Raw genomic sequence first — 16,346 nt, 5'->3', positions numbered from 1 at the left:
TTTTTTTTTTTTTTTTTAAAGCATCCTGACTGGATAGCCTGTTACATTCCAAAACATCATGGCTTCATTTGCATGGACACAAGCTGCAAAATCTGCTACCTGAGATGGATGTAGAATGGATGGTGAAAGGGTCTAAGAGAAGATTTTCCTCTCAACCACAGTCATCTCTGAGTAGGTAAAAAGGTTCAGGAAGAACCTGTCCTAACCACATGGGAAATCGATGACATTTTCCTTTAATGTCAAGTTCAGGTAGTTTTTGATATGATATTCCATATCACTTGTACTGGTCCTTTTGTAAGTCACATAAGTCATATCTTGTTTTGTTTTCTGTGGAACTTCAGATGCTAAGAAACTGCCTTAAATAAAGATATATGTATCTATCTAAAATTATTTTTCCAAAGCAAACATTTTATTCAAACCAAAATACACCATTTATATGGCTGCAAGCATATCCTGCTACATAAACAGGTATAATATCTCTACTGAGTCTTACAGCCATGATTATCTGCAGGCATAAATCAGCTCAAATGAATTGAAGTTCCTGAAACTGTATTAATTTCTCTGTTGGAAATGTGAACTGTCAAAACAAATTTCCTCATAACCTACCCTATGTATATCATTCAAACCTTCAAAAAAAAATTAAATTCCTGTTTCAATTCAACATCTTAATACATTTTCATCAGTACCATTTGCTGAAAGAAGAGTTATGATCACATTTACAGGCAGACTCACTCCTTTACTAAATTTTCACAACCAATTTTATAAATGGCTTCTGTACTAATGAAAATATAGTCAGCCTACATCTTGTCAATAAGTGAGGATGCTAATACTATCAATTATGAAAAATAATTCTGAAGTGTCTATATGAAAAATGATCAATTTAGACACTGTTCCGTTTAAAGATTTGGTTGCCATGCACAAACGGCATAGTATGCATAAATTCTGTATACACCTACAACCAGAAATTGCAGGAATATGGCATTTATATTAGCTCTTGCCCTCTGAAGCTACATTGCTGGTGCTTACAGGCAATTAGGAAAGACAGAGGGCTGGCACGTGACAACTTTGAAGGAGGTAACCGGACCTAACATCAATCTACAAGTATTTTAAGAAAAAGAAACTTAGCATATCTGTGTATGTAATCTTTTTTTTTTTCTTTTTTTTTTTTTTTATGTTTTAGGAAAAGGTGGCATTTTTACAGATTATTGCACACCATAAAAATGTCACTTATTTTGCAGTTTGGCCTTGAGTGCTACACATTATGCATCAAAACAGCCTATGTAACAGATGCAATTATTTTGAAAAACTGACATCTGCTTCACTTTGCCTTTAATTTTATCTTTAGAAAACTCCCACACTCTCAAGGTATACAGCTGTGAGTTAGTATCAGCTTCTGGTAAATTTGACAAAAGAATAGTCATGCAGAGAAACCATACACAAAAGAAACAATACAGATAAATAAAAATGCAATGGCATAAAGTTACCACAAGTTATTCATCCATTTAGTATATAATTCCTGAACAAAGAGTAAATAGACTCCACAGTCACAGAAATGTCACTTTAAATTTGCTAGCTTAGATACTGGTAGGAGTCAACTGCAGCAATAAAGAGGTACAGGGAAATTTATTTATTTATTTATGTATTTTGTAGCTCTTAAAACCCAGATTTCAAAGAGAATTTGAAGACACCATGCATTTCCATCTAACTAATTCTAGCATAAGCTTATCAGTCTGTCACATTATAAACTGCACAATTATTAAAATAATAAAGTGGATATACCCAAAGCAAGTACCTGCTCTGCCAGGGTCTCACAGTCTTTTAGTTTTCCTCTTGAGCACTGAATTCCACCGTTTCCAGTTATTACAATAGTTGCAAAACTCTCTTCTCCAGAAGGATCTCCACCAGGTTCTTTTACTTCAAAAACCTCTGAATAGAAGGCGGACTGAAGGGTTTCCAGATTTATGAGATACTTGAGTTTCAAGTTTCTGGCAGTAGCTTTGCATTGGCCAAACTGTTGTATAAATTTGCGGAACCTGTACCTTATCCTCTTTCGGGTCAAAATGTGGTAGTCTTGGATTTTTGCTCGCACACATTTAGGCAAAAACATTTTGTAGCTGTGAATACATGATCAGCAAAGAAAACCTACTGATTTTACCCATTAAATCCAGCAAAGATGTTTATTTCTGTGTTAAACAAGACAACATGAAAAGACCTTCTCCACTAAATATTAAGACTTGCTTTTTAAACTCTAGGACAACAAAGATCCTTTCTTCAGTCTGTAGTATGTTCCTTCAAATACAGTCCCATCTCTTCTTCCATTTTCCCTTTTTTCCCTCTCAGCTTAGTTTCAACATATATTAAATAATGCATTATTTTCCATAAATCCAGACATGCCTGCTTTAGTCATTACTGAAATTTGAGGTAAGGTAGCAGGAGAAAAGTCCAACATACAGAGTTTCTTTGTTTAGCGTAGAAATTGTAAAGGGAATACTTCACAGACAGAGGCAAGATTTCCTGGCTGAAACTACATGTGGTAGAATACAACGCTATGGCTGGTTCCTGCTTACGTTTCTTGTTTTACAGTCCATATTCTATTACAGGGCAAAGGAGTAGTTTGATCAAGTCTATCTCATTCTATTTAACTCTTTTTGCTAGTTTTCATGAAAAGACAACCATCGAGCGCTAAGCACAAAGTAGAGATAGAATTAACTGGTGGAAACTGGTTATGTTGATAAATTGAACTGCTAAACTGAAGCAAGTTTAGTAGAGAACTGCTACAGATAGTTAGGAGCCTGATAAAAACAAAAAGACCTAAGAGAGCCTGATTTGTTCAGTGTGGAGAAAAGGCTCGAACAGGGTGTTCTAATAATTGTCTCCATATAAAAAGTTATGGAAAAGACTGAATTAGACCCTTCTCAGACAAGCACAGTAAAAGGACAAGAGGCAATGTGCAAACAATATCACAGAGGGGAGACTGATGAGATAACATTAAAATCCTCTTCAGTGAGGGTGATGTACAGGTCAAAGCTGTACATCAGTACCAGAAATATGGTACAATCTCTATTCCTGGACATTTTTAGAACTTTGCAGGATGATGCCCAGAAAAACTTCATCTAACTTTGAAGTTGACCCTGATCTGAAGCATACAAAATCCATGTATGGAAAAACAAAGAATGGCTACTGTGATACAAGCTTTCTATTGATTTCAGTAGAAATAATAATGATTCCATAATCATCATTATAAAGTAAATTTATGGAATCATTATGCTAAGCTAAATCAATTCTCAATAGTTGAATATCCTCACACAGATGCTAGTATGTAGAATTATTGTCTTCAGATACCAGGTGTGATACAGTTATGAAGTATGGAGTTACCTGACCGAGTTGTAAATAGCCAGTGGTGTTTGGTCCCTTTCTTTGGCCACTCTCATCATATCCAGAACAGCCATTCCAAGGCATTCTTCCTGTGTTTCATGAGTAACAGGCATCTGTATCCATCCATCCAAAAAATCATCTCGCCACTGAAAAATAAAGATGCAAATAAGCACTTTAAAATTGTAGACATGCTGTTTAACAATAAATATATATTTATATTTAAAGACAGCACTCTTCTGAATGAACCTTTTTTCCCCCAGTAAATTGCATACATTCATATTGGATATCAGGTACCATCACACTTAGAAACTGTTCTCAAAATATTTCATTTTCAAATCTTGACAATGTCTATATGTGGAAGATACTGTTACACACTTTATCAGCCCAAAATGAAAAGTCACACTGAAAGAGTTCCACCTAGCAGTGTCAGTTGAATGGAGCTGCACAATCGCACTGCTCTCCCTGCAAGTGCCATTTGACTTCACCTCTCCAAAACCAATGTGACATGTACTTTCATTTCCATCTTTAAAAGTAAACTTCAGGCTGTCAAAAGAGCTTGCATAGCTACTATCAGAAGATGTGAAAGGGAGAAAATACTATGGGCTGTTACTAATCTGCATTTGAAAAAAAAAAATCAAGCAAATCATACCTGTGCAAATAGGTAAGACATGACAAGATCATCAAGAACAGGGCTTTCTGCACCCCGAATAATGCCATACCGATATGCTCTGCTTGTGCCATTGCAATACCAGTGGGGAAAATAAAACCTGTTAAGAAACATTTAAGCAAAGGTCAATAAAAAGATACTTTTTCCCAACACAAAGACATTATTCCATTTATAGATGTGTAATAGTTGGTGCTGACTGTTTTGGAGGACCAACGTGAAGCCCACCAAGCGAACAGAAGGCTTTGGATCCAGTTCTTGATGTGTAGTACAACATTTAAGCAGGGTGAGAAGCTGAAGTGGTAAGAATGAGGAGATCTGCAAATTTATCTTTACTAATAAGAATACAGAGAATCTTGTGTTACTCTTCCAGTTTCCTTTGAGACAGTTCCTAAAGAAACATTCAGGCTACATTATGCAATTTAAAGAAATAAAAGTCTTTTTCCTAAGGAAAACTGTGACTGTAGCTTTAACAGTCAACATCCAAAAATCAGATCAAATGGAAGTGGTTCTGTTGCACACATTCTCCTGCCTACACAATTATTCTGAATTTCAGAACTCTTACTTACTCTAAATGGGCAAGCATGGAAAAGATGAGATATTTTATTATTAAGAGAAATATTATTTTTATTTTTGATACATTTCATACATAATCATTTCTTTCTTCAACCTGAAATGGCATATGTATGATTTGTAGACAACTGACAAAATATGTCATTTATACCTACTCAATCCATTTTTATTCTTTTATCTATCCAAAATCTCACCAACAATCTGTCTGTAACTTCTGAGAGAAATTATGGTTCAAGTAAATACTTTATTGTAAGGTAAAACCATAGTTTTGTATTAGCATGAAAAGTGCATAATGGTTGCTTTAAATTACCTTATCCGGTACAGTAGGATGAGTCTGGTTGCTTCATCTACATGGAAGATGTGATTTGGGGGATACCAAATTCTCTCTGCTTCACTCATGAGTGCAAACATGTTATGATACACTGGCATGATACCTACACACAGAACAGGGAAGCATACATTTATAAGAAATTGCTTTCATAGAGAATCAACTTTATTCTGAAAAAATAATTTGCAGGTTAAAAGTAGCAGGTAGGTACATGTTATCCAACTGTTCATTGCACTGCTCTACCACTGTCAGCAGTGTTGCAATGATGACACCAAAACCTATAGCATTTTTGCTGGTTTATTTTCTCATTCTTCCTTTATGTTCTCTGACTGAAGACTGAATTCACTTGTTGTCCCATATTTGTTTTAATTACAGGGCTTTATCTGTACGGCATTTAATACAATGTGTTCTTAGGCTCAGTTTAATTAAGAAGTAACAGCTAACAGCAGTACATTAACTCCTTCCTTACCTTTTCTAAAAACAGATGTAGGTATCGATTTCATTATTTTAGACTGATGAAAAATTAGAAGCCATCATGACTAAAACAACAACGTGCCTTCTATGTTTTAGAAGCTCAGTTAAGAACAAAACCAAACGTACACAAAACTGGAAAATATCCTTCTCCCTTTGCCAAAACAAAACAAAAGCAACACCACCTCAGAATTATTTTAATAAGAACTGAGGCAGAATCTTACTTGATTACACACTATGTAACTATGTAATTCAGCTGAGCAGCAACCCCTCAGTAGCACAAGAGCTATTATTTGGTTTAGGGGCCGCTAGCTGCAGGTACAGTCTAACATAAAAGACAGATGGTACAGCATTGTAATATACCATAGCATTGTGCATCCATTGTGCATGCCAACGGCATGACTTGGAAAACAGATTAATTGTCTGAGACTTCACACCATTAAGTGAAGAACATCAACAACTGACAACAAAATTTTGAAGACAAGGTGATATAAGTCTACAGGTCACATAGTAAAACGAAAATTTGCAAAGAGAAAGTCACAGTAGGTCATAAGGAAAGAACACTGTCTTTCTGTTAAAACTATATACTTTGGGAGAAGAATTCAAAATATTTAAAAGAAGGAATGGATAATGACAAGAATAAATTAAAATGATGTTAAGAGACAAAAGAATTCTGGTGAAACGCTAACTACTCACAACGCTCTCCTGAAGGCTTAGAATAAAATCACAGAAATTAATACAGAAAAACAAGAGAAAACAAATCCTTTATGTATTTCTATTCATAAAAACATCTAAGTGTGCGTAACTATTACAGGAGGCAGACCTATATTTCTTTCCTCACGTCTAAAGCACCTGTTAAGACAACTAATCCACCCCACATACAAAACAACCCAAACTTGTACAACAAAAAGTAATTCACTCCTAAAGAACAGCAAGTTTAAACTTGTTACAAAATGGGGTATGTCTCTGCAGGGAGCCAGCAACAGGGTTTAGAACAAGACCCCTATTGTGCAGCTGTCAAGAGTAAACTGTTGGAAGTCTACAGGCTAATCATCCAACACTCGTTTAAACTACAGCTCACCAAAACACGCCAGAACTGCAGGTCCTGACACATGACTTTCAGAGAAAAGGAGTCATAGACTTACAGGAAAGTAAAGAAATTGAAAGAATTTTGTAAAGTAATCAAAGAGAAACCAAAACTAAACAAAAACCCCACAGGAATAACCTCGAACAGATTAGTAATTGAAAGGTTGGCTCTAAATCAGGATGCTACAAATTTAGTGCAGTAAGAAATATCAGATCCATCTGAGATTTGAGAAATACCAAACTAACTTCATTTTGTGGAGCTAAGAATACATCTATCCTATGCAACAAAATGTGGTCCTCACTCAACATGTGAAATGGGATTAACCAGATTACATGACAGATCAGTTGCCTCTAAAGCAACAGTAACTGCCTTAGCAGTTCTGAGGCTGTGTGGTGCCTGCACCCCAAATAATCACAGAACAATTACAGTACAATGCATGTGAATCACCAACCTATTTCAGGATTCTAGCCAAATACTAAATACCACTCAAGAAAGCGATGAATATTTACTTAGTCTCAGTAATATATTAAAATGCAAGTGAAATAATAGACTATCAAACTATTAAAATCCCATATAAGCACATTGAACAAGAAAAAAAAAAACACTTTTTAAAATTCAAATGTTAAGGTGCCGTATTTCATCAAATCAACTACAGACAAAAAATAAATAATAACTAAAAAAAAAGCAACAAAACACACACGTGAATGCATCGCCCCCTACTATTTCAATCATGCATTTCAATCCATGATCACATCACTACCATTCTCAAAATAAACTGTTTTCCTAAGCAAAGAACAGGACTTTGGAACTCCTTCTACAAAGCAGAAATGTTGGCATTAACAACATAACAAAAAAAACCCTCTTCAATTCCCTCCTATGTAGGAAAACTAAATTGTGCGCTCAAGCATTCATTATACTTCAGCATCTATAATTCCAGATGGTAACCAGCAGCTTTCACTACCCCTGCCTAATGACACACAGTTCACACGTTTTTCAAGAAAAGGTGTTAATTGTCTTAATCCCCTCCCACCCACCACTTTTGTTTTCCTCCTTAAGAATTATGCGTCAATGCCAAAATATTGCCACGCTTGAAGACATACAATTGTTATACATATAGAGAAAATCCCCTTATTAAGGTCTTGAAAATTGTCCATACGGGGATGATGAAAGCAGAGTGGTCAGAAACTCCGTTTTCATTTAAATTTTACCAGCAGTATTAATTGCAGGGACTTTTCAAGCACCTAATAACTGCAGCATTTCAGTGTTTTCTCCACAAACAATGAAAACCAAAAGGGGTTGGAGGGAGGTGGGGTGTCAACACACTTCTGATGAAGCCTAGACAAGTAAATAATAGTGAACATTTCTGAGAAATATTTTTTCAATACAAGTAAAATCAGAAAAGGTCATTCACCAGAGGTACTAAAAACCTCCCCTGGATTTCTGCACTGCACTAATCATGTTAACAAATCAAACAATTAATAGTTAGGAGATGCAACAATGACTCAGTACACATAATAAAGCCGAATTGTTCCCTGTTTTGCATCTCCAGCAAGGGCTATTAAAACAGATTTTCTGGACTGCTGCAAAGGCAAAAACAGGATTGTCTCTTTGCAAAGCATTTTATTTAGTACATAAGACTAAATAAAAATGCCTCCTCCCTCTATACGGTTTGTCAAGTAGCACCGTGGAAGGCAGTAACGCAGTTTTATTCCTTAAACATCTGCCTCAAGCCAAGCCAAGCCAAAACAAAACAAAAAAAAACCACCACACAATGATTTACACAGAGCTCCTTCATTTCCTCTTTGTGCTTTTAGACCTTCATATCCACTTTGGTCATGCTACTGCATTTACATTGAAACAGCCAAAGGAGTAGTGGAATACATATTAGTTATACATCTCCTTTGTTGGCATAAGGTACTCTTTCACCCACACAGCATGATCTCATTTGGGAATTTCTCCCTGCAATGGTTAGAAAAAAAAAAAAAGCTTTAACTCATAAAAAGCCATGACACCACCATACAATGTGGACAACATACTTAGTCCACAGCCAGAAGTGTCTTCTGACAGTGTCAAGCATATTAATAAAGATTTTGTCTGTATATGTCTCACGACATTAGTTGCATGCAGAGTATCATTAAAAAATAACGCTCTTTTCAAAGCCCAATACAAACATAAGTCTGCTCTCACACACAACGGTCAAATAAACTATCTCAAACTTAGACTTACATATGTCAGAAGGAAAATTCCTTGGCTTTTCTAACAAATATAGAATCTTACTCTAATTTTTCATACAATCTGGACACTTACCAAACTTTGACATACCATTCAGTGTTGTCATCCCATCAACAAAATCTTTTCTGAATGGTTAATCAATCAAACTCCTTTCCTTTCTTGCCAGAAACAGAAGAATGAGGGTGATGAGGCACTGGCACAGGCTGCCCAGAGAAGCTGTGGATGCCCCATCCCTGGAGGTGTTCAAGGCCAGGATGGATGGGGCTTTGGGCAACCTGGTCTGGTGGGAGGTGCCCCTGCCCCTGGCAGGGGGGTGGAATTGGGTGATTCTTAAGGTCCCATCCAACCCAAGCCATTCTGTGATTCTAAGAATCATCTGGAGTTTCAACTACTGAATTTTTGCACTGTATTTATAAAAAAAAAAGTGTCCGGAGAGTCTACCTAAAAACACAACCAATGGGCAGCTATGGTCAATGATAACTTTATTCAAAGTCTTTTGGTAACCGCTAGCTGTCTGTAACACAGCAACCCAGTCATGACTGTCTAATTGGTTCCCTCTTGGAATTTTAGATGCATTAAGAAGTTAAATCTTTGGGGTTTAATGATCCTAGCAGAAGGGAAAAAAATAAATCAGAAAAAAAGCCCTATCAGAAAAATGATGAAGTGAGATAGGCCCTACAGAAACTGAGGGTTCATATACATTGGGGAAACAAGATACAGTAGAAATGCAGTAAGCTGAAAAAAAAAATATGTTTCTTGGCTGATTTTGCCAAAACATTTTTCAGTACACTATATAAAAAGTACAGTTACATTCCAAAGGTCCTAGCTCTGCATACTTCACTATTAATTTATTAAGATTTTAGGAGCAAAGATGTATTTGGCTAATATTAAAGCAATGCTTTGCTTATAGTTTTAACTATATAGCTATTTAAACTGTGATTTACAAACTCACCTGCCTACTGTAACATAAAATATCCTCACTTTTTAACTTTAATTCAGTAACCACACAACTTGGATTATATGCACATGATACACGCATCTTTTTTACTCATACAATTCAGCTGATAGAATGAGTCAACAAAATGTTAGTTTAAAATTTAAAAGAAAACTATTTTCCCATGAAATACTGATCTTGCTCATAAAGTATCATTCTGGTTATTTACAGTGTACAGTCCATAGACTTTTGGAATTATTTTATCTGATGATGAAAACACTAAAATCCATTTACAAGAAACTTGGCAATATCTTATTGAAAATCACAATTAAGTAATTATACCAATATAGTATACAAAGCATCCCTATTTCCATACACAAATAAATACTTCCATGATTCATATTTGAACACTTCAGATGGTCCCAGCAGTCTGTATCTGATCTACCTGTACCACAAAAACATCAGTCCAGTGATAGCTTCAACTACATCTTCTAATCTCTAAAAACAGATTTATAGGTTTCTAGCTTACATTTTGAGTGAAACTAACTATAAATGAAGAATCCAGTTGTTCTTTAAACCATTCTTCTGTATAATGTCACATCGAGCTTGCCTTAATGCTGTCTCACAACATTTCTGGTGCATTACTACTAGTGTTTGTATGGTTTTGATGGTTGACTTTTTTTTTTTTTTTAACAAACTGAATATAAATACACTAAGACAAATTAAAAGTAATTTCATTTTAGATTGATTTGGAGGAAAGGAGAAAGTGGAAGGGTATAAAACATGACTTTTGAAAACAAGTCTCGGATACTGAATCTAGAAAATGAATCTAATACAGCAATGCTATAACCTCTGGAACAATTTCTCTGTCTATCACAGTTGGGGCTGGGACATAGTCGATTTTTTTCATAAAGGCTCACACAAGACTGTGTGTTGGATTTTTAAGAAAGTAGTGGTGATAACACACCAATATTCTAGTTGTCATAGACAACGCTTACACAGAGTCTTTCCTGCTTTTCATGCTGCTGGGCCTGTGAGGAGGCTGGAGGTGCAGCAGGAGCTGGAAGGGACACAGCCAGGACAGCTGGCCCCCGCTGACCACAGGGTTAGTCTATACCGTTGTGCTGAAGCCAGGATAAAGAAAGAAGGGGCGGGTGATGGGAGTGATGGTGTCTGTCTTCCCAAGAGTGTCTGTCTTACACAAGACAGAAGGTGTCTGTTTTACACATGATGAGCCTGACTTTCCTGTCGGTGGTTGGACACCTGCCTGCTGATGGGAAGTACCAAATGAATTCCTTGTTTTGCTTTGCTTGCATGTGCAGCTTTTGTTTTGCCTAGTCAACTGTCTGTATCTCAACCCAGGAGTTCTCACACTTTTACATCTCCAATTCTCTTCCCCATCCCACCTGGGGAGGGTGAGCGAGCAGCTGTGTAGTGTTTAGCAGCCTGCAGGGTTAAACCACAATACCGTCTTATTTTATTTCCACAGTCAGTTACTTCCTCTAATATTTTTTTTTTCTCAGGCTGAGGTCTAAGGCTTGTTTTTGGGGTGACATTTATAGCTCTTCAACATGGCAGACAACAAACATGCTGGTACTGCTGATCCCTGAAAATGACTAATCAATTCAAGCTTAAATTCAAGACACTTAATTATTCTTGCATTTCTGGTTAGAAAACTTAATTCTCAGTTTCATATTCTGACGTTTTTTCATGTAAAAATCTGAACAACCTCTGAGAAGTACCTTATTTATTATATTTTTTCCCCAAATTAGAAGTTCTTTCCAAATACAGTGAGGAAAGACTTAGTTTCTACATGCATGGCTTAAACTGGCAAGCAACTACAGAACAATATTTATGCAGACTAATATTTATATAGCCAATACATGCCACATACAACAGATCTAAAGCCAAGTTCGCATAGATTGGAAAACCTTCAATTGTTTGAACTGTGTAAAAGGTACATAACCAGGCTGTCCCTCTGACTGCTGTGTTTGCCTAGATCCAATCTTGCTTGTCACAAGTAACAGCCATACTTTGATGTAACCAGCTTGGCTATCAAGAAATCAAGCAATTGCTCAAATCATGGAGAAAGTTCATTAACATTTACCAAGTTTATTGTATTTCAAACATTCCTACTACCTACCTAAACCACTCTCTTTTTTATGAAGTATACTGATTCACAGAAAATTCCTGAAAGAAAAGTCTTGCCAACATAAGCACTATTGGAGCACATGTGCTTTGCAGACCAATGTGTTTTGCCTCACAAGCATAAAAGCTCCAAGAAAAAAGAGAAAATAATAAGAAGTGGAAGGTTGTGATTTAAGTACTAATGACTATTATGAAAGAGAACAAAAACCTACAGCCATCCTTTTCCAGCAACTCAGGAGGAAATGAAGTTACAAATTCCTCTGAGAAACAGGTTGTGCAATAATGCCATAGTAGCAGCCAGGCAGAAACCACTCTTCAGAAGACTTTCTGGACCTCAGCTCTACAAGGATAAAGCCTCAACATGATAAAACACTTTCATTTGTAGAAATGAGTACAAAAGCATTATCAATGCAGTTTACAAACTCTGGTGAAGAATGATGGAACAATAGATAAAAAGTTAAGAACTGCTTAGTAAGGATTACTACTCATACAAGATAATTTTTAAGAGTCAACTACAAAAGGATACAAAACAGGAGCAAGTACCCCAAAATGCTAGAAGCTTTTAGACAGATTGATGAGGTCTGAGAAATCTTCCTGAATTAACAGGAATTAGTTTCTATGTCTCTATGTTTGTGATATGAGTGAGAAGAATATTGCACATGGCCTGGTCTGAACATTTTATTGGGAAATTGGAGATGGTGTGAAAGACAGACAAAAATGAAAACAGTTAATACATTCAAGTTAAGGAAATCGATCAAAAAAATTTAGCAAAAAGAAGATCTAAAAGTAATCTGATGGTGGTAATATAAGTATCTCACGCTATAGGTATTGGTGACAGGGAAAGGCTGAGAAAAACACAAATAGAACAAACATCTGAAAATTAAGCAAGGCAAATTCAAACCTGAGAAAAAGGAAGAAAAAAAAGTGGGCAGACGAGCAATAACAGTAGAAACAGCTAGTAAAACTACCAAGGTAATTACTATTCCAGTGAATTCAGACTAGGCTGGGAGCTTTTCTGGAAGGTGAGAGTTTTAATTAACTCATTCATCAGGAAAGATAGAAAGATTTGTGATGTCTTTTTATTCTCCCAAGACAAAAACAAAAAAAAACAAAAAAACACACACACAGAGATAAAAATAAAAAAAATAAAAATAAAAAAATTAATAAAAAAAACACAAAACAAAAAAAAACACACCATCACAGGACAGGAAGCACAGGAAGCAAGGTACCTGATGTCATGGATGTTGATGCAGTATATTCCTTCAAGACCATGGTATTTTGAAGATACTAAGTTTGATAGATATAAGACCCCATTGATTTAATATTCTGGCAAGTTAGCACATGAAGATCAAAGCTAAAGAAGCATTTTTTCTCACAAGTATCTAGTAAAATTGTTCTCCAGTTCACTCCCTCAGCAATGCCTCATCACTACACCAGTATTTATTTTCACAAAAATATTTACCTACCTAATGTAAAATCAATTCCATCCTAACACTCAAAGCAAAGAACCTTCACATGCACACACATGCAGCACCAGCTTTACACACTTTTAGATGTTGTACCTGAGGGTCTGACATACAACAGAGGTAAAACTGAAGCCCAAAAAACATTGTCATCAATGCTAAGCAATGCATTCTTACTGCAGAACTCAACGACAATAGGGAAGTCTCTGAGGGCACGTTTTCCAAAGTGGGGAAGACAATTATTTATTTATTTATTTATTTATTTTGCTTTTAGTGGAGGAAAGATACTATAGCAGTCTGGGGAGACACTGAAAGATACCTGGAAGATATTGATCCAAGATACCATCAAAAAGATGCTTCAATTTCCAGAACACTCTCAGGTCTATCTGTCATTAAAGCAGCAGAATCTCACACTGCAACTAAAACTTTGCAAATCTTTAAATACCATACTACCTCATCATGGTTGTCCCAAAATGAATCCCTGGCAGTGCTTCTGCCAAAATCACTAAAACATGCCTATCTGCATAAATCTCTTAGGCTTATAAAGATATCACAGGAACAACAACACTACAGACTCAGATCCTCAGATCTTAGTCCGACTCCATCATGCCTAAACAATTCTAAGGAGCAGTGGGGCTTAAATCCAGAAGAAGCTTTATGAAAACTACCACATGCAAACAAATCACCCACTCACAGCACACAACTCAGGCAGTACAAGACATTCCACAGCACAGGAAAAACAATTAGACCCCTGCCAAAAAAAACAAAACAAAAAAAAACAAACAGTAAAACCATGCTTAAATACAGTACAGCAATCAAAAGACAAAACCACCAAAATACAAGACACTAAGAGACAACAAAATGTACAGAGAGAGCAGCTTGTGACTCACTGGAAATGAAATATTTGAAATTAAGATCCTTTCTTTTAAATTCACTTACACCTGCAACACAGCACTTGTAAAGCTAAAAGACAAAACCAGCCTCATACCACTGAGAGCCCATAAAAGATGACTCTGTGTACATGTGTATGTGTGCGCACATGTGGATGACAAAGAATTGCTTTAATACCTGGACTTTTTTGAGATTAATTTTCTTCTTCCCAAATTGCCCAAATTCACAGATTTAACCTACTTTTGTAATGGAAGATAAATGCCTGTACCAAATGCATGTTTGAATTATCTTACTACAGGTCTTAGCATCTGTTCGTGGTAAAGGTATTAACTATATATAGAATTTTTATTTATTTTTCGATTTTATTGCTGTTACATTTACTTACTTCATTTCATAAACAATTAGGAAAAAATCACAAGGAGCCGTGTTATACTAATGGAACAGTTTTCATCTAAAAAGTGACTCAAGCATTTATAGCAAATTATACTTAACTGTCAGAACTGACCTCTTTTGCAGGGTTGCATCAGAATGTAATTCAATACATTTCCAGCTCCCACTGTGATTTAACTTTCCAAGCAATATCTCAGCTCAGATAAAACTTTTAGGTAAAGGATAATATACCTTCAAATTATTTGAAAAAAAAAAAAAAAGATGGCAGTGACCTGATGATAACCTCTGCTTCACAACCCTTCTAACAGCAAGACTTTCACAGCCTTGTGCTAATTACTTCTGATAGTGATTGAAATGCGAATCCCTCTGATGTTTGAGAAGTAATCAAAACACCACCATTTTGATGAGCTCTGGATTATTAAAAACACTCTTGCATCAAGTTGAATTTCAGTTTCTCATTAGGAAAATTATTGTGTATATACTTACCACAGGCTTTACAGGCAACAGTGCAAATCTCTTCTGCAATATATTCTCCAGCTGGAAATTGAAGATAATCTCCTCCTGTCTTCCCAGGAGAATGATAAAGGTACACTTGAAGCAATGGTTCTGTCTGCTTGGGTGCACTGGTATTCCCAAGGATGTCACCATTCTGGTGCACGGTAGAAGTTGCTGTGCCTTCCATATTTGTCATTGTAAGACAGGCCATTGTTTGTTCTCGTTCTTCTCAGAGCATTTCCCTAAAAGAAACGTAAGGAGTACTCCTTGACCAACTGTATTTGGTTTTGCTTGCAATATGCCTATCTAATGATGGTACCTTTCTGACACATGGAAAACATTGATTCCTACTGCTGAGGACAAGAGACAAGTTTAGAAGGTTTACTAAGAACTGAGCTTCACTTTGACTTTCTAGATATATATAATTTTTCAGAATTAGGGCTAAGTCAGTTTATAAAGCCTTACTTTTATGATAACTGTGTAACAAGTAGCTACCACCTAAAATTCATAACTTAATATTTTTAAATGTGGAATAGGTATAAATAAGCCACCAGTTACAAAGAGTAGATTTTTAAAATGTTACTGTTAACTTATAAAAGTCTATTGCCAGATGGGTGTTGCATTCCTAAGGTGCAATTTACAATAGCTTTTGTTTATATTGAACTACATTGCTTTATCATAAAAGAACTGTTTGGAGATTTTTTTTTTTTCTCAAAACTACAATTACTGAGGAAAGGATGAGTGTATGATTATACATTTATGTAGGTTAAAGATGACTTGTTCTATGGGAAAGGATCATACCTAAGTAGAAAAAAGGCTTAACATCATAAAGGAAAAAAGGACTAGCTTCATGAACTATGTGCTAGATAAATATATTCAATTACATATACAGGAGAAGAAAATTACACTATCTTAATGGTAATTAAAACAAACACTAATCCAACACCATCATCAACAGAACAATACATCATTTAAATTCCCAGATTGAAGCAACACAAAAATCCAGTATATCACAGAAATATAAATCTGAATTTCTAGGTGCAAGTGTCATTTAATACATTATTTGGGTCCTGATCCACTAAGCCTGAGCCGCAGTCAGGCACCTTAAAATGAAAATACTTCAGTTTTCAAGTAGCAAAGATTGTACAGAACTAAGTGTTCAGTGAAGTTCTAGAAATTCATGTTTCATTGAAGAAAATAACCACGACCTCACCAGAAACTGTCATGCTTATAAGACAGCTCACTACTTCTGTCAGCAATATGGAAGAGAATAATCTTTGTGTTCTAGCATTCGC

General features: G+C 35.8%; 1 protein-coding gene across 5 annotated transcripts in view; it reads right to left on the bottom strand.

Annotated features, from left to right (window-relative positions):
* Positions 1-16,346, bottom strand: part of JAK2 (Janus kinase 2) — a 90,178-nt gene that overhangs the window by 31,917 nt on the left and 41,915 nt on the right. For all 5 annotated transcript variants that reach the window (XM_068666079.1, XM_068666082.1, XM_068666081.1 and 2 more), the window contains 5 exons: positions 15,043-15,293; positions 4,923-5,046; positions 4,025-4,142; positions 3,376-3,521; positions 1,793-2,114 (listed from right to left, as the gene is read on the bottom strand). In XM_068666079.1, coding sequence (XP_068522180.1) covers positions 1,793-2,114; positions 3,376-3,521; positions 4,025-4,142; positions 4,923-5,046; positions 15,043-15,262 — 930 coding nt within the window. In that variant the 5' untranslated portion in view covers positions 15,263-15,293. The remainder of the gene's footprint in view (positions 1-1,792; positions 2,115-3,375; positions 3,522-4,024; positions 4,143-4,922; positions 5,047-15,042; positions 15,294-16,346) is intronic.

This window comes from Anas acuta, chromosome Z (assembly GCF_963932015.1).
Source record: "Anas acuta chromosome Z, bAnaAcu1.1, whole genome shotgun sequence".
In the NCBI taxonomy this organism is placed as follows: Eukaryota; Metazoa; Chordata; class Aves; order Anseriformes; family Anatidae; genus Anas; species Anas acuta.
Note: the sequence above shows the minus strand (reverse complement) of the source record. Positions and strands in the feature narration are given on the sequence as shown.